At 41.3% G+C, this 26,464-nt stretch overlaps 2 protein-coding genes across 4 annotated transcripts; both read right to left on the reverse strand.

Annotated features, from left to right (window-relative positions):
* Positions 1 to 11,010: 11,010 nt before the first annotated feature.
* Positions 11,011 to 20,777, reverse strand: il17rc (interleukin 17 receptor C). 2 transcript variants are annotated; one of them, XM_071203134.1, is made up of 15 exons: positions 18,719 to 20,777; positions 18,099 to 18,424; positions 17,484 to 17,631; positions 16,574 to 16,677; positions 16,368 to 16,479; positions 16,243 to 16,284; positions 16,021 to 16,139; positions 15,531 to 15,587; positions 15,211 to 15,271; positions 14,883 to 15,100; positions 14,437 to 14,490; positions 14,300 to 14,351; positions 14,079 to 14,180; positions 13,843 to 13,881; positions 11,011 to 13,743 (listed from the first exon to the last, which is right to left on the reverse strand). In XM_071203134.1, the coding sequence occupies exons 2-15, from the start codon at positions 18,204 to 18,206 to the stop codon at positions 13,097 to 13,099; spliced, it is 1,863 nt and encodes a 620-aa protein (XP_071059235.1). In that variant the 5' UTR covers positions 18,207 to 18,424; positions 18,719 to 20,777; the 3' UTR covers positions 11,011 to 13,096. The 2 variants fall into 2 exon arrangements, with proteins under 2 accessions (XP_071059235.1, XP_033938391.2); XM_034082500.2 differs by having other exon boundaries at positions 17,484 to 17,724.
* A 90-nt stretch (positions 20,778 to 20,867) lies between these two features.
* Positions 20,868 to 26,426, reverse strand: LOC139433821 (uncharacterized). 2 transcript variants are annotated; one of them, XM_071203135.1, is made up of 9 exons: positions 26,355 to 26,426; positions 25,242 to 25,310; positions 24,842 to 24,907; positions 23,751 to 23,804; positions 23,342 to 23,452; positions 21,611 to 21,779; positions 21,333 to 21,478; positions 21,159 to 21,240; positions 20,868 to 21,055 (listed from the first exon to the last, which is right to left on the reverse strand). In XM_071203135.1, exons 2-9 carry the CDS (start codon positions 25,255 to 25,257, stop codon positions 20,959 to 20,961), a joined length of 741 nt encoding a protein of 246 aa, XP_071059236.1. In that variant the 5' UTR covers positions 25,258 to 25,310; positions 26,355 to 26,426; the 3' UTR covers positions 20,868 to 20,958. The 2 variants fall into 2 exon arrangements, with proteins under 2 accessions (XP_071059236.1, XP_071059237.1); XM_071203136.1 differs by lacking the exon at positions 24,842 to 24,907.
* Between the last annotated feature and the right edge of the window lie 38 nt (positions 26,427 to 26,464).

The raw sequence follows: 26,464 nt of genomic DNA on the forward strand, positions 1-26,464 counted from the left end.
TGTATTTACACCATAAAGGTGCACAGCTGATATAAAGGGACACCTGGTGGTTAAAGCATGTTATTGAATTTCAATATTTTTATTATTAGATATTAATACGATCCCTATCAAGTATATTCATTACTCGTTATTCTCTACTAATTATTAATTAAAGACTGTATGTAATGACTATTTTGCACATCCCTTTCAATATTTCAAGATTTTCTAAGGTTTATTGACATATCATATAGGCCTACACAACTGTGGTGTAGTTCTGCACTGAATGAAAAACTTGGGTTGCAGGTTCCTCAATAGCGCATTACAAGACATCTATCAATATTTGTGCATACCTCCAGCAATGTTAACTATGTTGAAGCACTTATTTTAACTGATATTATACATAATGTATTATACTCTTATAAGATGTATGTAGATATTTCATCTCCGGCCTTGTCAGGTATTGAACAATCAATAAATAAAGAACACAGAATTGTTGAATATAAAACACAGCAATTATGTGATTATACTAAATGATTTTCAAATAAACACAACTGCATATTTAACTGTTACACATGCTGATGTAACGCAAATGTTCCAACTTGGGATCAATAAAGTATATCTTATCTTAAGCTGATCGATGGCTACTGCCATATTTGCAAAATGTGCCTCTGAACCTTGACAAGTGCATGTTTCAGGCTTATCAATTAATGTAATGTTATCACAGGGGTCACACACATAAGACCAGCTGTTAAATAAAGCTCTTCTGACCTTAGCTGGCATGTGGGTATATATATTAATACTGCCCATAATGGGCACAAGCAATGTTCACCCATTTATTAATTTTTTTTTTTTAAATGTGAGTGTTTCCTGTCCCCTAAACCTCCAGGGATGTACACAGTTTAATACTGGCAACTTCTTATTATGGGAAATACGAAAACGTCTTTTAAAACTACAACTCCCAGTAGAGACGTGCCATAGAGAACATGTTGCGAAACAGAATAGCCAGCATGTGTAGTTCTGGGGACGGGGTGGGGGAGGGGGGACGCGGTGGACCCGTTCAAATCCAGTTTTGGACAGTCTGCCGTGGTTCCATCCCATTTGAAGTGCTGTTCGAAAATCGGCTTAACCCTCGGAGCACACTCTCCAATCACAGAGCTTGAGGACTATCACGGGGTTTGTCAAGAGCACATGGTGTAGTCCAAACGATAGCTGGGGATTCTGGGTAGTGTAGTGTCTTCTGCCATCCTTTACTCCTGGGAATGGACGCTCACATTACCTTTAAGGGCAGCCGACATAAAGGAATGCCGTGCTTCCATGAGCGTCAAATCCCGAGGCAGATGGGAATACATTGCAATCAGTTGAAAGCTATTTGCGTCCCTTTATGACGCTGAAGGAGCCGAGGAGCATCACAATTGGACGCCACGGACACTGACCAAACGTCGCTATTGGACGCTTAGGGAGTGAGAGTGTGTTGTCCAGGCAGCTCCGGTTCGAGCATATGCCTTGAATTGCACATAGCTCCAACGCGCGCGCGCACGCACACACGCACACACGCACTCACGCACACACATACATACATACATACATACATACATACACACACACACACACACACACACACACACACACACACACACACACACACACACACACACACACACACACACACACACACACACACACACACACACACACACACACACACTTTGTATTGTATTATTGTCTTCGTACGCTATTAACACACCATCGTAGCGATGGCGATGTTTCAGGTGACTGATCAGGTTCGAAGTATTAGGGAGCGCTGGATTTGTGAAGAACTCCCCTCTTCCTAAACCACTAATACCACAGTACTGGCAAAACGGGAGGAGCCGAGTGAAAAACAAGCGCCCCTCATCCCAATCCACCCACACCGCAGTATTTTTTTCTTTTTTTTTACCCAAAAAATATATTGTATATTATCCGGGCTATTAATACTGTTATCGGGTTTATCGGGATGACGTCATAATTCCTAATATCGGACCGATAATTATCGTGCATCCCTACTATTTTTATGATATGTACAGCACTTTGGCTCGACCAAAAATCGTTTATAAATGTGCTATATAAATAAAACTTGATTTGATTTGATATCTTGCTGGTGTTCACTAGCACATCATGTCCAGTTGAAAATAGTCCCCAACAAAAAGAAAGAAGCCAGAGCCCGACATGTCCAAGAGATAAAACCTTATGAAGGGGCCTGGCGTCTACCAAGACGCCGCTGTGCATATATCCTCCACAACGTTGAATAAGGCTGTCAACGCAGCCACAGCCCGTGTGGAGTGCGCACGAACCCCCGTAGGGCAGGCTCTCCCTGCCTGTCCGTAGGCATGTGCAATGCACTCGCAGAGCCAGCCTGCCAGGCGTTTCTTGGACAGAGCTTTCCCGATCACACCGCCCCCCACACACACGAACAGCTGTTCGGTGCGTCTAAGGGCAGCCGTGCGCTCCACATAACATGCTAGCGCACGCACCGGGCAGAAGAGGTGCAGTTTAGCTTCCCTGGCCCCACCATGGGGGGGAAGACTAAAACTCCCTAACTGAATAGCCCTCGACCTGAACGCACTCCTTAGCTTTTGGGCACAAAGGAGGGGTTCGGTCTGAGTGTCGCGCCACTCCGGTCACCCCGAATCAGTAAACAGCTCGGGTGCACCGACAGAGCAGTTAACTCGGACACCCTTTTGGCTGACGGTAAGGCAAGAAGCAAAGCTGTTTTCCAGAGGCTCAAACGGCCCCGAGGCCAGAGCCTCGAGCACTAGGGGCAGGTCCCACTGTGGGGTGGAGGCGTGCACTACTGGGCGCAGCCTCCTGACCCCCTGTAAAAACCGCGACATCAGTGGTTGACTAAAGGCTGACCTGCCGCCAAATCCCTCATGGCAGGACGAGATGGCTGCTGCATACACTTTTATAGTAGAATGAGCTAGTCCTCTGTCCACCAATAACAGTAAGAAGGAAAAAAATAGAGCCTAACTCACAAGATAGGGGCTCTCCGCTCCTCACACCATCGCTGGAATCCTAGCCACCTCGGCCTGTAACAGGCTGTGGTGGATCCAGCTCTAGCTGCCTGGATAGACTAAATAACACTGTCAGACAATCCACCCTGTCTCAGCCTGTCCCAATCAGGAGCCAAGTCTGGAGAGGACGGCCCAGAGTGGGTAACGCCCCGATTGCACCTGCCTCTTGAGACCTCACCCCCCAGAACTGGGGAACCGCCCAGGGCTGGTCCACCTTCATCTGTGTCATCTCTGAGTACCACGGCGCCCCGACGCGGTCCGGAGCCACTAGGATGACTGACAGACGTTCTCGCCTCACTCTCCCCAGGAGAGGGAGAATGAGAAGCAGCGGTGGAAAGGCGTATAGCAGCTTCCTTGGCCATGGCTCGTGTGCAAACGCGTCCACCCCCAAGAGCGGGTCGTCGCCCAGGGCCATGGAGAACCACAGGGCACAGTGGTTGTTGCGACGGCTGGCGAACAGATCCACTTCCGCTCTCCCGAACTGGGCCCAGATCAACACACTCTCACTCCCTAAGCGTCCAATAGCGACGTTTGGTCAGTGTCCGTGGCGTCCAATTGTGACGCTCCTAGGCTCCTTCAGCGTCATAAAGGGACGCAAATAGCTTTCAACTGATTGCAATGTATTCCCATCTGCGTCGGGATTTGACGCTCATGGAAGCACGGCATTCGTTTATGTCGGCTGCCCTTAAAGGTAATGTGAGCGTCCATTCCCAGGAGTAAAGGATGGCAGAAGACACTACACTACCCAGAATCCCCAGCTATCGTTTGGACTACACCATGTGCTCTTGACAAACCCCGTGATAGTCCTCAAGCTCTGTGATTGGAGAGTGTGCTCCGAGGGTTAAGCCGATTCTCGAACAGCACTTGATATGGGATGGAACCACGGCAGACTGTCCAAAACTGGATTTGAACGGGTCCACCGCGTCCCCCCTCCCCCACCCCGTCCCCAGAACTACACATGCTGGCTATTCTGTTTCGCAACATGTTCTCTATGGCACGTCTCTACTGGGAGTTGTAGTTTTAAAAGACGTTTTCGTATTTCCCATAATAAGAAGTTGCCAGTATTAAACTGTGTACATCCCTGGAGATTTAGGGGACAGGAAACACTCACATTTAAAACATATAATTAATAAATGGGTGAAAATTGCTTGTGCCCATTATGGGCAGTATTAATATATATACCCACATGCCAGCTAAGGTCAGAAGAGCTTTATTTAACAGCTGGTCTTATGTGTGTGACCCCTGTGATAACATTACATTACATTAATTGATAAGCCTGAAACATGCACTTGTCAAGGTTCAGAGGCACATTTTGCAAATATGGCAGTAGCCATCGATCAGCTTAAGATAAGATATACTTTATTGATCCCAAGTTGGAACATTTGCGTTACATCAGCATGTGTAACAGTTAAATATGTTTGTTTATTTGAAAATCATTTAGTATAATCACATAAATTCTGTGTTTTATATTTAACAATTCTGTGTTCTTTATTTATTGATTGTTCAATACCTGACAAGGCCGGAGATGAAATATCTACATACATCTTATAAGAGTATAATACATTATGTATAATATCAGTTAAAATAAGTGCTTCAACATAGTTAACATTGCTGGAGGTATGCACAAATATTGATAGATGTCTTGTAATGCACTATTGAGGAACCTGCAACCCAAGTTTTTCATTCAGTGCAGAACTACACCACAGTTGTATAGGCCTATATGATATGTCAATAAACCTTAGAAAATCTTGAAATATTGAAAGGGATGTGCAAAATAGTCATTACATACAGTCTTTAATTAACAATTAGTAGAGAATAACGAGTAATGAATATACTTTATAGGGATCGTATCAGAGGCGGATTTAGGATTGTAGGAGATCCGGGGCTTAGCCCAGGAGTTGTTGGGGGGGGGGGGGGGGTGCAGGGGTAAAGTGCTATTTTTTTTACAAGTGGGGGGTGGACCAAACATCCTTTAGGGGGGTCGTCACCTCCTCTAGGGGGGTCCGGGGGCATGCTCCCCCGGGAAGATTTCTTTTTTTAAATATTGAAGTTAAAAGTATCAATCTGGTGCACTTTGAGAGCAACATGAACCCTACCTTAATAATACCTTAAAGGGGACATATCATGCTATATTTGAACAATATATTGTAGGGCCATACCTATATAAAGTATATAAATAGTTTTTCTTTCAAAATACCAAACAGATCCTGCATTTTAGCCATGCCTCATTTCGCTCTATTTGCTCTTTCCAGCGCTGTTTTTGCAGGGGGCTGATTCTGTGAGCTGCACCTGACCACGCCCCCCTGCAGGAGAGGGGAGCGTGCTTTGAGATCAGCTGCTAGGCTGCAGCGGGGAGAAGAGGGGGAGAAAAAGAGATCTCCGTCCTCCGTGTCTTATTCTTATATTATTATATAGAGTCGTTATTCATTTGTTTTAAAGCTCAATAAATAACAAAGAAGACCTTTGACCGGCACTTTTCTAATTTTGTCCGGAAGATTTAAACTTTAACGGACATGATGACCGGGGAAATAAAAATCTAACTGAAACTCTGCCGCACGGTCCCCTCGTTCCTTGGAAGAGCCGGAGAGGAGGGTGTTTGTCATCTACTGGTGGACTGCCGGAGAGAATTACAGCGAGGGAGCAAACGCTTCCCTCGGGGAGGGAGAAAAAGAGCCAGAGCAGAGTATAAAGGGCAACCATGCGCGGGAAGTCTTCTTCGCTACTTTTGTGGCAGACTACAGCGCCACTTACAGGCCTGGCATATGTACTACAGCGTCTCCAGCGCAATGGCTGGCCGTGGCCCAACCCCACATTCCCCTGATAGGTGGAGAATTGACCAATAAGCGGAGCACCACTTCTGTGACGTAGAAAATAATTCAAGATCAGTCTGTATCAGATCCGTTGCAGCCCCGTTTTTAGAGATTTGGGTATGGAGGAAAAGAGAGAGGGTTGTGTTTTCTGACACTTGGTGAGTTCCCTGGAACACCGGGGACTAGGGGTGTAACGGTTCACAGAAGTCATGGTTCGGTTCGTACCTCGGTTTGGGGGTCACGGTTCGGTACGGTTCGGTACAACAAGAAAAAGCAAAAAAAAGTCCCAAATGCATAATTCCAGGTTTTCTGTTATTTATTTTTGAACAGTAGTGCAAGTGTCAGTTTAAAAATAAGGAACTCTGACATTTTAAATAATTAACTGTATTAAACAGTTAAAAACAAACCACAAACAGTACCACACACACTCAGATGGCCATAGTATCTATAATGGCTGATGTCAAACAAAAAGGTTTCATCAAGCTGTAAAACTAAAAAGAATGTCTTGAAAATATGACATCATAAATAATAAGAAAGTGTTTCAAGAGCGCAGTCGTTGAAAAAATATGCCAAAAGCTTCCGTTATTTATTTTGGTCTCTCGGCTTTCATGTCTATTGGTTTATTAAAAACAGCGGGGATCAGCTGTTGAACTGTTGTTGTCTTTTGCCGGGCTCCGGTGATTGGCAAATCTGGGTGATGCCTTCTGATGTGATTTAGCATGTTTGGCGTGTGTTCCCATTAGCATACCGCACCGCTATCGAACAACGCCGACACACCGTCCTCTTCCGATCTACTGCACATTGCTTATCGTTTTATAGATCTATTCTCATCCACCATCTTTGTTTGTGACGTAAAGAGTGTAAGAGTCACGTTTCTGAATCGGGCACTCTGAGTGGATGCAGTCACAGCCAATCGGATTTAGAGTGTTGCCTGTCAGTTCCGTTGCCTGTCAGTTCCGTTGCTATGGTTCCGTTGTTATGTGTACTGAAACGAGAGCCGGTATAATTCCACGCGCGAAAACAAAATAAAAATTGGAATACATTATGTTACAAAAGTAGACTGAGGTATGAAGGGTTAACGTTACATCTTAGAATAATTTGTAGTCATGTTCTGTATACATACTAACATATAAGGGTATTGACTTAGTGTGGTTTATCTTTTTGTCGCTGCTTTTAATTTAAACTGAGCTGTTGTGTTCATCAGTAAAGTGGAACTTCTGTGTGAACTATTCATATCTTAAACTGCACTGTAACTTTTTATTAATGTACTTTTTCTTTTAATGTTTCTTTTATTATCTTTTACTGTTTTTAAATGCCTTTGTCTGAATGTCTTTCATTTTTGTAAAGCACCTTGAATTGCCTTGTGTTGAAAGGTGCTATATAAATAAACTTGCCTTGCCTTGGTTACTCCATGCTTACTAGCTATAAGATTAACGTTACATCACTCTTTTTCACTTCTTACTCAGTCAGACAGAGTGCAGATATCACCATTAGATTCACAAACCTGAAACATCATCCATTTCTTCACTGCTGGTGATGACATTGTTGTCAGCTGCTGCTGCTGCTGCTGCTGCTGCTGCTGCTGCTGCTGCTGCTGCTGCTGCTGCTGCTGCTGCTGCTGCTGCTGCAGCTTGTGGAGCCTGCTTCGATGAAAATAACTTTCTAATATCCATAACTTTATAGGCTATTAGCTTAAAACTCGTCAGGCACTAGGAAGAATCACTTCTTCTTCAGGGCAGGGAAGGCTACGCAGTACGCAGGCTAATGTCCCGCAGCGGCTGCCTCTCTGGTGGACTCCGGTGCTGCACATTACTCCCGAGACATTTAAAAAAAAAAAAAAAATTAATTAATTATTTTTTTAATTTAAGTGAAACATCCGGGGCTTTTCAGAAAACATCCGGGGCTTGAGCCCAAGTAGCCACCCCCTAGCGCCGCCCCTGGATCGTATTAATATCTAATAATAAAAATATTGAAATTCAATAACATGCTTTAACCACCAGTTGTCCCTTTATATCAGCTGTGCACCTTTATGGTGTAAATACAGCCTATCTACCAATTGGATCAAATATAAAAGTGAGCCGAATTAATGTTGATACTGCAAGGAGACGTATTGTGTGAAAAGAAATGTAAGATGTTGTTTAATGGCTGATATATTTATGATCCACGTCACGTTTTCAGTTCCTCATGTTTGTCTTCTCATCAGGGCTCTATAAATACAGAACTACGGCAGATATGTAATATGTAATGCAGCCGAACCGTGTAATACAATGCCGTTATGTGATGACTTTCAAAGAGAAAAGCAAGCACACTCGGAATAAGGTATTATTATTATTTTGGTCTGTTTCCGGTATTTGTTAATGACGATGTGCTCTGAGATGTGAGACTGGAATTGCACAGGGGGGAAATAACGTAGGCTATCTTTAGATGCGGATTTTGTTAAACTAATATGTTTAGGCTGTGGACCAACACTATACATTGACGGGGAAGGGGGTAGCAATAAAGATAACACCATTAAACAGTTACACAACATAACAGAAATAATATCGATAGCAGCCTCCCTAGCAACCACCTTGGTAACAATGAAAACGTCGCGATTTCCTGAAGTAATCTTCGTAATAACTAGCAAACTAAAGATCATGTACATCCACTGCACACATAATCTGAAATAACAACTCATATTTCTCGCATCAAATGACATCAAAACGCATTTTAATGGCCAAACTAACTTTAAAATAGGCATTTTCTACCGAGAATAAAACGAATTTCGGCCATGTTTTCTTTTTCTGCAGGGAGAAATTTGAAGATCACGTGACATAGACGCCAGCCATCGGAATGAATGGTGAAAAAAACGGGGTTTGTCAAACAGAGCACATGGTGTAGGCCAAACGATAGCTGGGGATTCTGGGTAGTGTAGTGTCTTCTGCCATCCTTTACTCAGAAAACATATTTGTTTCTCCGAATCGAAGGGGAAAAATACAAAAGCATTGCACACAATTTAAACCAATCAATGTTGTGTAATTAACAAGGATAATCTGGTGTTTTTTAGTCGATGAGTAGTGCAGATATCACTGTAAAATCAATCGACAGTAAGAGGAGTACTTACTTCCGGGTGTAAAATTCTCCGTTATCCAATGGGAATGGACGCTCACATTACCTTTAAGGGCAGCCGACATAAACGAATGCCGTGCTTCCATGAGCGTCAAATCCCGACGCAGATGGGAATACATTGCAATCAGTTGAAAGCTATTTGCGTCCCTTTATGACGCTGAAGGAGCCTAGGAGCGTCACAATTGGACGCCACGGACACTGACCAAACGTCGCTATTGGACGCTTAGGGAGTGAGAGTGTGTTGCCCAGATCTGCTTCACCACCTCCGGGTGAACGCCGGAGTAGCCAATGCTGTTCTCACCACTACGGTAACGGAGCGTCCACACTACAGCTTCAAAAATAGCTTGGAGCTGGGCGTGTCTGAAGCTTGGGGATTTTATTCAAGCAACGCGACCAACAACCAATCACATGGATCTCCCGCCCCCGACATACAAAGCAAAAAACCCCGGGGATTTTATGCGAGCAATATATATATATATATATAAAAACTCCCCAAACAGGCGAAAACCTACCAGTTTCACCCACTGTCTCTGCCACCTCCCTCCATGCCTGGTTCTTCCGGTTTGTATCCCAGTAGGTGAAGAGGGTCTGGTCATACAAAACCGGGTGATTTGCTACGGCGATAATTAGTTTCTCCTCCATCTTTTTTTGAAATATAGAAATGAACGGCGGGATATCTCTCCCAGTTCAGACGGGTTTGATTGGCTAGGGCTTGAGCTGTCAGATTTTCAGAAACAGGATTTGATTGGCTGGCGCTGGCTACTCCGCGGTCTCCGGACCACGATGCTACCCACAATTCAGTTCGGCGAAAAAGCGAGGTAACGTGACGTCAACCCATTCAAAGTGAATGGGCAGATTGAAGCTGTCGACGCTGTAGTGTGGACGGGCCGTAAACAGCATTAATCGGAGTCTTTATAGGCGTAGTGTGTTTTACTAAGGTCCCTGAACGCACCGCCACGCTCTCTTGTGTGAGTGCGGGCTCCGCCATAATGCAGCCTTTACCACTACGGGTAAACTGCATTGGAGTCTTTGCTCTAGGCGTATAGTGTGTTCTCTGACAGCAATACGCCGGCCATAATGTCCCTGTACCTGCACTCCCTGCGGTTCATCCCTCTCTGAGCATGCCCACTAGCCACCTCCTTTACAGGAGCTACAGCTGGGGCAGCGAATGGGGAATTTGTACGGTTAACATTGTGTGTAGGCCTAAGTGTAGCCTTTGTGGAAACAAAAGACACTTAGATTTGGATACAGATCAACCTCATTCTTATTAGAAATCATAGTGATCTGTGCATTATACAGGGAGGAGGCGGGATTCTCCCCCTCGTCCCGGGCAGAGAGATTTTCTCCCCCCGCCAGCCAGATCCGTAAAGACGGAAAGCCCGTCCCCGGGGAGTTTAGGACAGTGTTTCTTCCTCTGGGAATGGGCAAGAAGCAGCTATGCTGCAACTAATCCTCATCCCGTGAGCAAGGAGATCGATCCAAAGAGCCCTTCCGTAAACACGGGGCCTCCCAGGAGATCAACACAATCCTCTTTGGAAAGTGCCACGTGGTGTGATATCCCAGGGACATCACACGGCGGGCAGCGGTGGCGGCCTGTGATGAAGTAGGGTCGACCCTATATCACGTGAAGCCACCGAGCACCGGTCCCTGGGGGAACCGGGCCTGGGGAAAGGCCCGTGGACCAAGCTACTTATTCGGCCTTGCGGCCCAATAATCGCTCTGACCTGGTGAGGCGGGGGCATCTCTAGCAATAAGTGAGTAGCCCACACACCCGCCGCCACGATCATCATCCAGGGAGAGTACAGCCCTGGGCGGTGGACTTCCATGGACGCCAGACCCGGAAGGAATGGCGAACGTGAATGGCGAACGTGAATGGCGAACGTGAATGGCGAACGTGAATGGCACCGCCTCGGCCATATCCTGGTCCCCCAACCACTCGAAGCAAGGTGGTGGGGATTGTTGGGGGATGGGGTTTTTACAACCCAACTCCTCTCCGCGTGTCGTTTTGGCGAGTCCTGCTTGAATCATAACAGGGAGGAAATTAGAAGACACCAGGATACCAGTTAAACAATAATCCGTTTTAATTAAACAAGGTAATAATGCAATACAATATAATACATTACTATACAATATAAATAATCATATAAGTAACGTAAGGAGTACTCCTGCCCTGATTCACGCGCTGTGATCCTCCTGTCTGGGCAGCGTGCGGAGAGAGAGAGAACAACAGGCTGAACAAGCTCTCAATACCAACACAAGAAGGAAGGGGCGGAGTTAACTTGGTCGTCTTTTCCGGTCATTTCATTTGGGAGATACCAAAGACGCTGTCTCACAGGGAATCAGCGCGGGCCAGCAGAGAACCAAACAGTTTCAGTTTGAAGCAAAACACATTCTTATTATGTAGCTTATCACACAATAGTCCATATGTTTTCCCTTTATGGAAGCCACACGTGTTGGGAATGTATCAGTCATCATCTCATGACCCCCTCAGGACCAGCTAACCCACAGAGCTTCTCAAGGCCTGCAGGATGCGCATCATTAATTTAAGAAGAATTTAACCATTATATCTGGGGGAAATGTCCCTCGCAATTGGCAAAGCCTATCAATGGTTTAACCAAGAAAAACACTCAAAGGGGTAATCCTTTCACTCAAAACAGAACTCACAAGTAATTCTGCATCTTCCCTCTTCAAAAATAGCCTAAAGACACCCTTTTGATAAAAGGGTAAAAGTGAAAGAAAAAGACTATTGCGCTAATCTACTTTTAAGAAAAAGGGAACATTGTTTCAGGAATCTATAAAAAAAACCTCTCTATATTTAAGAGGAAAAATGTACTTTTTGTTCCTTCAACTATTAACACACAGGAATGTATAAACCCACACATATATTAGGGATAACATGATGCAATACACCTCCTATATATGGGTGACATTAAAATGAATATACCAAAAATATGCTGCCTCACTTCTTCTGTATAATACCTTACATCAATTTTCCACAGGATCGGCGCCCGCTATTTCAGCCAGGGTATACGAAGGACAGGCCCGGGTCTCTAGCAGTGGCGACTCCCTGGAGGTATGATAACTCTTTCTTCTTCTTTCAAACGTATCTTGTGGAATCACTTCCGCTGCTGAAGAGAAAAGGATGATAGTCAGGAGGTGAGGCCTCCTTTTATACGGTGTGATGCGCGCGCATTCAGGTAGGCCCGCCCAAGGCCGGCTACGTCTATAGAAGTCTCAGTGGGAGAATGCTTGCATAGAGGGTAGTACCCATAGAGTCCAGTAGAGGGCGGAGTCTGTGAGAGATATAACATGCAAATGTAGAGTTGAACATTTGGGAGATGGTCATTTCATGGCATAACACCAAATAGATCATTGCCAGCTATTATTTAATAATGTGGATGTTCATCTCATCCACACTTTGGATGAACACATGCTTCATATGCACAGAGCAGCAATAATGTACAAAAATAACTAAAGGGTGCTAAAAGGTCTTTGTCTCCATGTTTCTTTATCAACTCTCAACATATTTACAGTGTGATTTCTTCTGCTAGATTGGTCCTTCTTTAGACTTTGACCTCCATCCATCTGATGCCCTCCATTTCCACCCTGTCCATGGCCCTTTCTCATTTCTCTAACTCGACTCCCCTCCTCGACTCCTATCATCGAGACTTAGTCCCGCCCACAGGAGATGCGAACGGAGGAGTCGAGGAAGGGAGCCGAGGAGAGAGGAGGGGAAGCAGCAGGCGGTTAGAGAAATGAGAACTCCTCTTTGTTTGTAGATATCTACTAAACTAAAGCAAATAAAGAGAGTAATGTAGGCCTGTTATACTGAGTGATATATATTATACAAACTGCTCTGCTTTCTGCACAGACCTCACAGCTGTTTTCTCTGTAAACATCGCGTCGCGATGAGAGCAGTTAATAAAATAATATCCAGGGGATGCATGCAGAGTTGTCATTGGCTGAGATAAGTCCGGCCGTGCGTCACGACTCTTTGAAACATCTCTGTTCCCGGAAATGCATCCATGAAGGAGCCGTGGAGGACCGTGGAGGACCCATCAGCGTATCCTCGGTTATAGCTCCTCCAGAGAGCCTCCTCGACGCTCGATCCTCGGTCCTCGAAGTGCATTTAGAGAAATGAGATGTCCTTCAACATGGCGCGCTAAAATTCATTTCCGGGTCACTACCGGAGGACCGAGGAGTCGAGGAGTTGAGGAGGGGGATTTGATGAAATGAGAAAGGGCCCATGTCTTTACCTGATCCCTTCCCTGCCCCCGCTACGGCGAGCTCAGATAATAATGCCTGGGTCTGAGAGGGAAGCTGGAACAGGTGCAGCCCCTGAAGAAGCTCTGGTAGACTCCTGTCAATGCTTGAATTGGGGTCAAATGTCACAAGAACAAAACGTTCTGCAGCTCTGCCCAGCTGCTTGTCCGCTTGGATGAGACACAGAGAGGCTGTGAACACATCAGAGTAAGGGGAAGACTTCTGAGGAAAACCCATGTCTTCCCTCTTCATCTTGGTAACCCCTTGGTTCTGGTTGGTCCATGTTTTTACTCGCTCTAAGGCTTTCTGGGTCAACACAATCACAACTCGGCCGCCCAGGCTTTTCAGCTCCAGCAGCTGGGAGTACAGCCATGGCAGAGGCCCCAGAGTGCACTGCTCCTTCCTGCTCCACTGGTCCACAGACACGCTGAAGCCCTGGTTAGAGAGCTGTGAGCCGAGCCGACACACTGACTCCGAAACACCGTCATCCACATCTGGGGGGCTCAGCAACACCACATGACACTTCATGCCAACTTTGGAGAAATAAAACAAGAGGATAACTATCAGAGAGTTGTTCCATTCCAACTGAATGACTTTTTAATAAAGTAGTGATATTACAAGAAAATACTTACTCTGTACAAATCCGCCATGATGCCAGCTCCACACCCATTCTATGACAGACATAAAGATAGGAGTAAACATATCAGTGGGCTTAGCAGAAATACACCAAAAGGTATTTATCATTTCAGTGCCATGCACAACTGATTCAATGTGTGCATAAGCTACAATCGGAGGGGTGAAAAATGTCCTGGAATTCATCCATATTCATTAAACTTATTGCAAAAAGGAAAAAAAGATTTGAACTTACTCTTCACAAAGTCATGCCGGAGAAGATATGAAGATATGAACACAGTCAAGCAAAGGAGCAGCATGATACCAACAATCAGGAGACTCCAGTGCCACCTGTCAGCTGCAAGTAGTACAAAATAAAACCCTGTTTGTAAAAAGCATGAGGAACATGTGCTGCATTTCAGCTAAATGCGTCCAAACCAGCATCAGTTTGTGTAAGTATTAATGTGTCAGACTCACTGTTTTCAAAACAGAATGGACCCAGCTCCCGATCCATTCCCTTTACCTTCACCTGCACAAATATATTTAAATAAAGTATTTATTCAACGTTGGTAAAGTAATAACATTACTGCGGAGGGAAATTGTGAATACTTTACCATCACACATGGTGAGAGCTTCAGGTTGATTTCTTCAAACACCCCTGTTTTCTTCTAAAGAAGACACAATCATAAATGCTCTGTCAAACTTAAAGCACTGTGAGATAAGTAATAAAGTAAACAAAATAAACATGTTTAAACTGAGGGGAACAAGTCAAGTATATTTACAGAGCATGTTTATTAATAGAGACTCATACAGATAAGATAAAGACACATAAGATAAGATGCTATTACAATTGCAGTAGACCTTTAACAAGTGGCAGAGACTTCCAGAGACCAGAAGGAGTTCATAAACTGATTTCTGATTCTAGGTATGGCGAGGAGACCTTTAGATGATAACTAACAGAATATTTTGTGTGCATTTAGTGAACATGTAAACAACATAGGAAGGAGCTAAGCTTTTTATAGACTTAAAACCAATAATAAGTATTTTAAAAGATTCTTACCCACTGTCCCTTGCGGTTTTGTTTCCACGTGCCATTTGACAGCTGCTGTCTAAAGCCCTTCATTTCCCTGCAGCTGCTCTCCTTCTTGCAGGGCCACACCTCCCCCTCCAGCCTGCAGGGTGCGGACAGTTTCCACCACAGCATTGGGCGGAGGTTGTTCATCTGACCCGGGCCCACAGACACTGACACATTCTGCCATACGTTCCTTTGGAATACATCTTGAATGGACACATAGTAAACATCAGCATTCCAGAGCTAAACTGCTCAGTCTTTACCTTGTGATAACAAGACCAGAAAGAAAATGAACTAGAAAAAAAAGACGTCTCACCTGTGTCAGTGAAAGGGCAACTGTGAGAGCGCCTGGACCTCTGCCCATCCTCATCCCAGACCTACACACACACACACACACACACACACACACACACACACACACACACACACACACACACACACACACACACACACACACACACACACACACACACACACACACACACACACACACACACACACACACACACACACACACACACACACACACACACACACACACACACACACACACACACACACACACACACACACACAGTTATAAAGGTGTACAGTGTTGATGTGGTACAGTAGCTATAATAGAACCATGATGTTTACCTGGAGACAAATGCAGGGGGTCACAGAATACAGTGGGATGGTCATCCTGTTCCATCCCTTCAAAGTAACATTAAACACAACAAGGGTTACACTTTTAATATAACTAGACTTACATATTGTTTATTAATGAGATTGAGAAACTAGTGGTTGCAAGTAACTAAAGGAACATTTATTGAATGTATGTCTGTAATTGTTCTGTCCTTCCATCTAATGCCACTGTATGCTACTGCTGAATTACCTACAGAAAGATGATATTGATACATTTAAGTAAACTTCAACTTTGAAGAAAAATGCTAAACATTCACTGGTTCTACTTGGTGTTACTTGTTTTTCTTGTATTTGACTTTAAACTAGATGCATTTGGGTCTTTGTACTGCTGATCGGACAAAACATTGCAAATAGAATTGGTCAACTTGACCTTCTTGAACTCTGCAAAAAACAACAATAACAAAAGAAAAAATGACAGACTGCACAGATAAACAACACTGACCTGACACCTTCCATTCTTCTCATACTGGATGCACACAGAGGGGAAGCTCTTATTCCTGCCATCAAACTGCAGCTCCACCCGATTCATCTCTTTGTTGATAACACTGATAAGCTTGGGCACTGACATGAGGAAATTAAGAAACTAGTTATATTCTGCCAAAACAAATACTCATAAATAGGCACAAGGAAACAAACAACCAGGTATTATGTGGGGAATATTTACCATGGCATTCGTCTGGGCGCTCCTGCTGCTCCTGGGTGCAAACTGAAGACAGATAACACAGTATGTGTCACTAATGGTTTATAATAGTTTAACAAGTGCTTTGTAGTTAAAAGAATAGACTTTACCATCATCTAGAGAAGGAACAGAAACTTCTTTTCTCAGAGATGAAGCTTTAGGATAAACAATCACACGACTGCTGAAGGAAACCCCAGATGGCTCAATAATCACCACAGAAATCTAAAGTATAAGAAACATTGAGAGTTTATAAGACAATGTTTACTAGAAGTGAGTAGTTCATACTTGTGATTCCAGTACAGGGAGTTTACAGTACCTTTGAATGCTTTTCATGAGAAAGAGCTGCACGGTTAACCGTAAACTCCACCTTCTTGCACATGGACATGGCAGGAGCTGCACAGTAGCACACCGTCACAGACGCTGTTGCAACACAGACAAGACAGGGTTCAGGATTCATTGGCACAGTATAAGATAGTAAACATGTAAGACACACCTCTAAAACCACACTTATAAGATCACACTATTGTTTCCTGTTCAAACTATTGCTCCCTGTATCATAGTGTACTCATGGGAATGATTTGTATTGCCACACCATATGGTTTAGCATGGTTTTCATTTGCTCCACTTTATACGAATTGATCAACATGACATTTTAACCATGTAGAATTTCTCCAAGTCAGTTGATCAAGGGTGAAGATAAAGCAAATATTAGTTTCTGTGGTCTGTAAGTCACATTGTACAGCGACTGTGAAACAAAGCACCGTTCATTTCACAATAACCCTGTAATAACAACTTCCATGCATACTCAAACATTCTTCCAGTAATAATTTCGCAACATCCCACAACCTGAAAAAAGGAGAATTGCTCACTGTATTCCTCCCCCTGAATAAATAAAGGTTAAAAAAACAAACATGTTAACATGCTCCTGAGCAGGTGACTGTCACATCTTGGATGTTGTTTTAAATATGTCCTACTGCTAATCCCCATGTGACAGTAATGTAACTGTGAAAAGACGAGTTCACTGTGATGCCTATTATAGCAGAAAGTCCTTGCAAGTTGACTCGAATATCAAAACTATAACAAAACAAATACAATAGTTGATGGTAAGAAAACGTTGAAAACCTGTTATGTACTTTTGGAGACGGGCGGTGACAACAGAAAGGAATGGATTGTTAAATTGATTAAACAAAACAACCAGTAGCAAGTTGGCGACATGTAGATTATACCTTTAAAATTCCTCTCTGTTTCCTCCTCATCATCTTCTTCTCCATTTCCAGAGTGGCCTTCATCCTCCTGGGCTTCACCCGGGTGACTGTTGATCTCCGTTTCTATAATCAGACATAATACACACGGCGCCCTGTCCCTGCAGCAGAGCTTAACATATAGAGTCAGGTTTTGGACAACCACAGCATTTTCCTCTGGTACATTAAAAGGCATCTCATCCTTCATGGTGCAATTAGAGAGACCCTAAAAAAGTCAAAAATAGAAAGGAAAAAGGAGAAAGACATATGTTTAATATGTGCCATCGCTTTTTTACTGAATGTAATCTGAATGGTAAATATTTACTGTTCAGAGGATTATATTGTGATTGGTGGTCTACATACAATGGCACTATATCTTCACAAGCAGGCAGATGGTTATATCCCTGTGTCTGCTTAATTAGATGTTTGAGAGTAAACACTTTATCAGTGAAAAGGGAAATCAAACTGTCAGAGCAGGCTACACCAGCAGTAAAAGGAAATTAAAAGTGTAATATGTCAACAATAACTCTATGTACTATTCTGCAGTACAGGACATGTCTGCTTCAGTGTTTCCCAGAAGTTCACCCTCCAGTTGGTTACCTTGGAGCAAATGACTCCGTCGCTGTCATATCCAGAAATCTCCAGATGGCAGGCTGATATGTGTAGAGTCAGTAAAACGCACCAAATGGTCCATCCAGTATGAAGCATTTTGACTGAGGACACTCCAATGGAGTCCTACAGTATTTTTCACCAAACATCTCTGTCCAGGAGCAACATCACAACCTTTTTAAACGAGTCCAGTGTCTTCTTCCTCATTGTGACCTTAGGATGCCATTTAACTTTAACATGTTCTTGATCAAACTGCACATCAGCATGAAAGGAATCGTGGTTAGCTGAGTTTGATTGGTTTCACCTTTAGTCCCAGCCTGAAAAGGAAAAGACAATCCAGGTATGGGCAGGTGTTTCTTCACACGTTTGCAGTGATATAATAATTAAAGACATCACATTCTTCTTTTTCAATAATTTACAAATGGGCTCCATCTGTTTATGTTTTACAACTCACTTGATGAGTCAAGCTCACACATCCCTCAATGGACAAAGTTACTGGGAACTCTGTAGTCCTTTTAACACTCCTTTAAACAAACAGGGCTTTGACAGTATATACATGTAACATCAGCAGTAGGAAATAACACAAAACAAAAATCCTCTGGGTCACTTACTGAGTTTAATAATCCACCGACAGTACGCTCCTCTCCTCAGATTACCGGTACACCTTGTGTTCTTTGAGTCATTGTAAAATGGAATGTAAAATGGAAGCACGTCATGTCTTTCCTCAAGGTACGTCCCTCCCTTTCTCCCTCCCTTTTTTCTCTCTTTCCCGCTTTCCCTATCACTCTTGCTCAGTCACAGCACAGTCCTTCACCTTGTTAAAAAGCACATCATATTGAGACTTCCTGCTCTGACTGAATTCCTCATTACACTATAACCAGAATAACATAGACAGCTCAAAGTCCTCAACTACTTTGTTTAAAAAGTAACTCCACCTTGAACACTGAGTTAAAGTAGCTTCATAAACAGAGCTGCTTTTTAACCACAGTTGACACTTCATGTGGTTTGTTGGCAACACTTTGTTACATTTGATAAATTGTTCTTGTCATGTCAGTTTGGCAGAGATCCTTGATTGTGTAATGTAGCTCTCAGTAGACTCTGCCTTGATAAACAAGTTTACCACCTCCGCTCATAATAACCCATATACCTTTGCACTCCAGTGCACCGCGAGAGGACAATCCAAAGTATCACTATAACACGCCTCCCATTGCAGCTCGACTGGTTTAATCACTTAATGTTGAACGAAAGGAAAAAAACGTTGTGGCTTATAACTTTAGAAATGTTTTCAAACCAACAGGGAAAAAATACAAAAACTATAGTTTACTCTGTAAACTCAGGAAGTTACTTTGCTACTGCAAACTAAGTAGAAAAAGTATGTTTATTCAAGCTCTGTGTTGAACTGTGAGGAACATTCACTGAAGCTTTCCAAGGATTTATACATTTAATATACTATTTACTTTTCAGACTGATATATTTTACTCCTAAACATTTAACTGATTGCTGTAGTTAGTCCTGAAAAAGAGATAATCCATTGCATCATACCACATTTGACTGCACTGCTGCTGAGTACACATTTAGTGCATCAACTATACCCCTACTATCCTTATTTTTTAAGGTTAAGCTCTGAGTGCAAGAACTTGTATTTGTATTATCATGTTTTTTAATATTGTTGTATGGCTAGTGCAGGATTTAAATAGTTTATTTTGTCCACACCTTCTTAAGATGTTTGGTGACATTATGCTTTCATCTCAATTAAAATTGTATTTATTGTAAAGAGACTACATTTGAATACAGCTTTATGTAAATGCGGCTGCTGGTGAAAAAAAAACAGTGTAAAAACAGTAGACTCCACTGTTTACACACCGTACTATTTTCTTTTTTTGAGTAGAGGAACCTCTCAGTCTAAACTGTAAGTATGTTTTAGGACCAGCTCTGCTGCTAACTGGGCTTTAAAAAAGCCTGTAGAAAAGATGTTTGACCATGAGGCAGTTATTTATATGATGGTTATAGAATAGTTACTCTTTTGAGTAAATAAATCACAGAGAGTGTGTTTGCATAGTCACATTTAACTATAACAATGTCATTGGAATATAAAGTTTGGGCAAAACTTTCTAAAAACGTCCTTCATATATTATATACATTCATACACAAATACGTTAAAATCAGATTATATATCATATCCATAAGCACTCAAATATTAATTATGCTTTGTAACAATAATCATAGCATATAGTAGGGTTTTTTATATTTACTATATATATCTTAATACTTTCATCATTGTCACTGATGGTTTTTTGGCCATTGCTGAAGTAAGTAAAGGGAATCACATTGCACGATGATCAGTATAAACTAAAAAGGTCAACGCATGAAGGATATTGTGAATATTGTTGGAAATCGATATGGATATTCATCATGACTGCTTATAATGATAATTAACCAGCACCATAAGCAGATTATAACGCATTTCATTTTTTTTTTTAACATAAACATGTATCTTTATCATGTATAATTGACATGGGCAACAAAGTGTTACCAAAGTTATTGTTTTTTAATGACATGATGGTAATGTTTGAATCCTAAAAGAATAATAAAGGAATAACACTTTGGAAAATTAATTGAGGGCTGCAGAAGAAATGTCACTATATGTTCTTGATTTAAATGTTTTAAGAAACACATTTGAATATCAAAATAATAGTCGAACCATTGATACCATAAATTCTAGATAAATATCATCTAATTAAGTTCATAAACAACAACCAATGAGCTTGGATAATATTTATTTGATTATCTTAGCTAAAGCTAGAAAGTTTTTTCCCCAGATTAATCTGTTTGTGTTTGAATAATTTTCCTTTCAAACTATGAAGGCCTCCAGACGGACAAAGTCGGACGACAGGAGCCAGCAGTCCAGTGTCAGGGGGGGGGAAATACTGTAGTCAGCAGCATTGTCCCTGGAAAACAAAGACAAAAATAGTCATATACTTGTAATAATAATAATACTGATAGATAGATAGATAGATAGATAGCTTTTTATTAAAACCAACTAAAATATACCTGGTAACGTCAATCTCCTGGTCTTTGATCCTAAGTTTTGTGGTGGGAGTTTGTGGCACCTCCTCATAAACAAAATTCAGAGCTGGACACAGAGTGCAAACAATTAGGGAAGATAGCTGGCCTTCAAGGACACATTGCAGCAAATCATACAAAAATGTCATAATTTGTACCCACCTAAAAGTCCTTCAGCGCTGTCCGATGACTGCTGTCTTAAAACGGGCCAGAGGAATGATTGAGCGTCCTTTCCCAGAATTAAGATGACCAAGTGTGTGTCCCCACTAGCAACATCGATGTCATTGTCCCGCCTAATAATTGTCCAACTAGAAAAAACATGCAGCTTGTCTTAATTTCTTTCAGACTTGTTTTGCATGGAAATGTTTAATATTTAAGGAAATATGTTGAAATATGAAAAACAAGAAGGCAAGATTCCTGCCATTACAACGTAGAGTCACCTTCCAGCTGTGATGGGATCCTGTCCAGTGTGGTGTGTCATTCTCGATCCCTCTCTCACAGTGATGTTATTGACTTCAACATCAACATACAGGTCAGCATTGAGCTGGATGACAATCCTTCTGAAGCCTCCATTCGTTACTGAATCAAGCTCGCCGTGTACAGACAGCTCTGATACAAAAGAGAAACAATTTAACTCAACTCAATATCACACTGTTATCCTTACTGTACACATATCTTTCACTTTAGTAAAAGTACCAGTACAATAATGTCATTATTGTTGTCATATCAATGTATTGAGGTACAATATATGCTACCCAAATGTGGGAAAGAAGTATAAAGTTACATTAAATGGAAATACTCAAGTAAAGTACCTGTATCTTAAACATGGACCCTACACTCTTCCATAAGTGGGTCAAAGAGGACCCGTATTAGAATAATATGTGTTTTTATGAAATGTTTGTCATTTTGGTTCAGAAAAATCACTTGTATAATATTTAGTATTATATTTTGGTTCACACTAGAAATATTATATATTTAATTTTTCACTATTTATAATTTTAGGGAAAACAAATTTATTTTGAAAGAAAAAAGAAATTGCATAGAAAATGCATGCGGTCATTTTTTACCCACTTATGGAAGCTTGGGGTAATAATACAAAAACTACAATTTCTTAAAATGTATAACATTTAAATTTAAAATTTGAATGGCATGATATCCAAAACATGTTTTTTGAGGAATAGCTGGAATATGAAATGATAAAAAAAATTGAATTACAAAGATACTCTAAGAAAACCACCTCACCGGGTCAAAAAATACCCACTTATGCATCTAAGGGTTAAGTAAAGTACTTGAGTCAATGTACTTACTTAGACTTTCCACCACTGCTAAATTGACTTGACTTTAAGTATCAAAAGTAATACACTGTACTGCAGCCCAGTGGTACTCCCTCTAGGGGCCAAAAGACGTTGTGAGACATTTATATTTAAATGAAGTAACCAGAGGTGGGAAGTACATTTACTCAAGTACTGTACTTAGGTACAATTTAGAGAAACTTGTACTTTACTTGAGTATTTCCATTGTTTGCTACTTTGTACTTCTACCCCACTACAATTCAGAGGTAAATGGTGTTTTTTTACTCCACTACATTAATGTCATACCTTTAGTTACTTTACAAATCTGGATGAATGATGTGAAATATAATCAACTCTTAAATCAGACTTTAGTTCCATCTGGAGTAAATCCACCAGCTACGCTGCAGTATACAAAGTCATTCAAACTAGCTGCACCTTTACCAGCTTTGATAACACTTTAATGTTCAATAATTAAAATCAAAACATATCATATATATTATTCTGAAATGGACTACTTGAGTACTTTTACTTTTGGTACTTTAAGTATATTTTGATGCTAACACTTTCGTACTTTTACTTGAGTAACATTTTGAATTTTACTTGTAACAGAGTATTCCTACACTCAGATAGTAGTACTCAGATCTTGTACTTGAGTAAAAGTAGAAGTACTACTACAGTACTTGAGAGTGAATGTACTTTGTTACTTCCCACCACTGCAAACTAAGGGTGATCGTGGGTTACACTATACACACAAAAGGAGAAGAAAAGTATTTTCTTTTACACGCAGGGAGAGAAAAAGCAAACTAATAGAGGTTTACGATTAGGCTTTTAAAGATATGTAAGTGAAATAGTGAAGGCACAGAGAGGAGCTTTACTGACCGCTGGGAGGGTGTAGTTTAAGTAGTTTAAGGCGAACGTCTCCAGTGACATCAAAGCAGAGTGGAATTGACTGATTCTCAGTTTTCAGCAAAAACCGATGGGAAACAGGAACTAAAGAATAATAAAGGATAAGGAGAGTCACACAGTTGAAGGAAACACTTGTCGTGAGAGTAAATATGATGCCCTGAACTATAAACTAATTCATAATGATTGTCCAAATATGGCATGTGGTGATCAGTACACTTTTGAGAGAAGGTAAATACAGCTGTGGCTGTGAAGCACTGACTTTTAGCACTTGTTTTGCTCTTAGAGTCACACATATTGAAACATTCCAGTGTAAACCAAATTATCTTAGTTAACTAGTTCGTATTTATACATTATTATGAATAACATCGATGAGAAACTCAACTGTTATCTGTTGCCGGCACAATGGTGGCATGAACTTGAGTAGGTGCTACATCAACTGTAAATTACATTTAAACAAAGTCAGTTACATATATTCACATTACCCAAACGTATAGAAATTGTGTAAATCTAACAGAAAAAGCATTAATCGATACACACATTCTGACACATAACCTCAGCCTTAAAACAAACCACTGCATAAACACATCATATTAATCTTGACCTGTTCACTAGGCTTAATCTAACACACACACACACACACACACACACACACACACACACACACACACACACACACACACACACACACACACACACACACACACACACACACACACACACACACACACACACACACACACACACACACACACACACACACACACACACACACACACACACACACAGTAACGATAAAATGTGTAGATTCAAACAGTTTTCAAACACAAGTAATGTGACCTGAATTTGGTGGAAAGTTTATACCAAGGTGCATAACAGAGGTCACTCATTTGTTTGATATGTGTTGTCTTTTTTCACACTTTGTTTAATGGGGCGAAGCCTGCGAGCTAGTTCAGGCAGTCAACTCGAGCACTTATGCTGCATTCATACATAACGCCCCCTTGCCACTCTACAACCAACCAAACAGAGTCTCCTTAATATGCCGCTCTATTTAACCTGCCAGATCTCTCTCTATGCTTTGCTTGCTGCTGCTATCGCTGCAGCTACTTCCACGTGGCTGCTGCTCGCTGCCCCACCACCACCCCAGCTTCCACCTCTAGGCTCAGGGTTAGTTATTTAATCATCACTCATCGTGCTATGTATATCTGTGGAGTGATGAGGCCCGAGCCTAGTCGCCAAACTCAACTATCTGCTGCTTCTAATAAACATGTTAAAGAAGCACGTGAGTTGTCTGACTGAACTGATGCAAATGCTGTGATGATTTTCAGCAGCTGACTTTGACATGTTTTTCTCAGTCTCACATGATTTGAGGAAACATTGTAGCAAAAAAATGAATATAATTAGTTTGTTTAAACAAGTGACATGTAATGTTTTCATATGAATTCTACCATGAATGATATATTTGAGAAACTCAACTGTTAGGTGGCAGCATGGTAGACTCTTCAAGATCTACAATTTCGGAGGTACCAAGTGAATCCATATCTAAATAAAATCAATTTAAACAAATTCAGTTACATATCGATGTGTGACCATTTTAAGGATGTTAATTAAAGAGAAAAGTGGGTTAATTGACACCCCTAATCTGACACCCAACATTGGCCTCAAAACAAACCACTGAATAAACACATTGTCCAGCCTGTGTGAAGCTGACATGAAACAACATACAGCATACATTCGGAGAAAATCGTCTCATTCCGTGCCTGTGTTTAACCAAAATGAGCAGAAAAACTCTGGTAATGCACTGCCTGAAGGATTTTTAGGGTGGTTGTACAAAACGCAAAGGATGGATCAGAATTGGAACAAAGAAAAAGTTTACCTTGATCATGAAACATTAACCCAAACCCAACCAAAGGAACAGTATGGTCGCGTTGTGTCAATGTTGGATCTGTTGAACGAACAGTAAAGACATTTTAGAATTGAACATATTTAGTTGGATTATAACACAGTACATTAAGGAAGAACTGCTAATTAACTAGTAGAACACATCCATCAAGGCCAGGTGAGATACATAAAACCCCCACCATGTTTATGGCCGGCCATCAGCTAAGATAAGACATCCTTGTATGAACTCACTGCTAAAACATTTACTCATTACACTGATGAACCTTTGTCATAAATATATAAATAAATAGACCTTGCCCTGGTCCTAGTTCCACACATTGGGGGGTCGTTTAGGAAAAAGGGACAATAACATGAAAATGTGATACAGTAATTATTTTTTCTCTTAAATAATCAAGATTTGATAAATAAGCACCCAGCTGTACCCACCACTCGCTGCATAATTAAAAACAATTAAAATAACTAAATGTACTCATCGTGTCGAATCTGAAATGTATGCAGTATATGAAATTGAAATTATTATTATTAAACCATTGTGTATGTAACAATACTGAAGAAGTGTACCTGTACCTTGTTTATAGGACAAGGATGATTACACTTATTTATGATGCAGTTGGTCAAAAACTGGTGATGATTTGTAAATGAGCTTGCATCTTCCCAAATGTGTCGTAAACAGTACGTTTAGATAAACTGAAAATGAAACTGGATGTTCATATATTGTGGCTCGACTTTAATAAGCAGAAATATGAAAATGTGTAGCAACTATTGTAACTTTTTGATTGTTACCAAAAATGTATGAAAACGAGTATAAAATATAAGACATTATTAATTAATCAATACAAATCACGATGCGGTTGTTAATTTATTTAGAAAGAAAAAAAACATGCAGCTTCCTCCACCCTCAGTTTTTGATATTCATCAAGTAAACCATTTTTAACCATTCAACATGTATTGTGAAGAATCTGAATATTTGCAAATAGAGATAATTGATGCTGCAGGTTATATTATATGAGCTATACATAATTGTTTACAATAAATGATTAGTGTATCTTTCATGTCAGAAAAGGGCAGATGTGTAACTACATCTTACCTGATTGAGCAGAGAATACTGTTAAACAGAAAAAAGAATACAGAAAAGGTTATGATGCAATTTACAATACAGCTGTTAATTTACTTTGAAATACTTAAGTATTCCCCCTC

The sequence above is a fragment of the Pseudochaenichthys georgianus genome, chromosome 5 (genome assembly GCF_902827115.2).
Source record: "Pseudochaenichthys georgianus chromosome 5, fPseGeo1.2, whole genome shotgun sequence".
Taxonomy (NCBI): Eukaryota; Metazoa; Chordata; class Actinopteri; order Perciformes; family Channichthyidae; genus Pseudochaenichthys; species Pseudochaenichthys georgianus.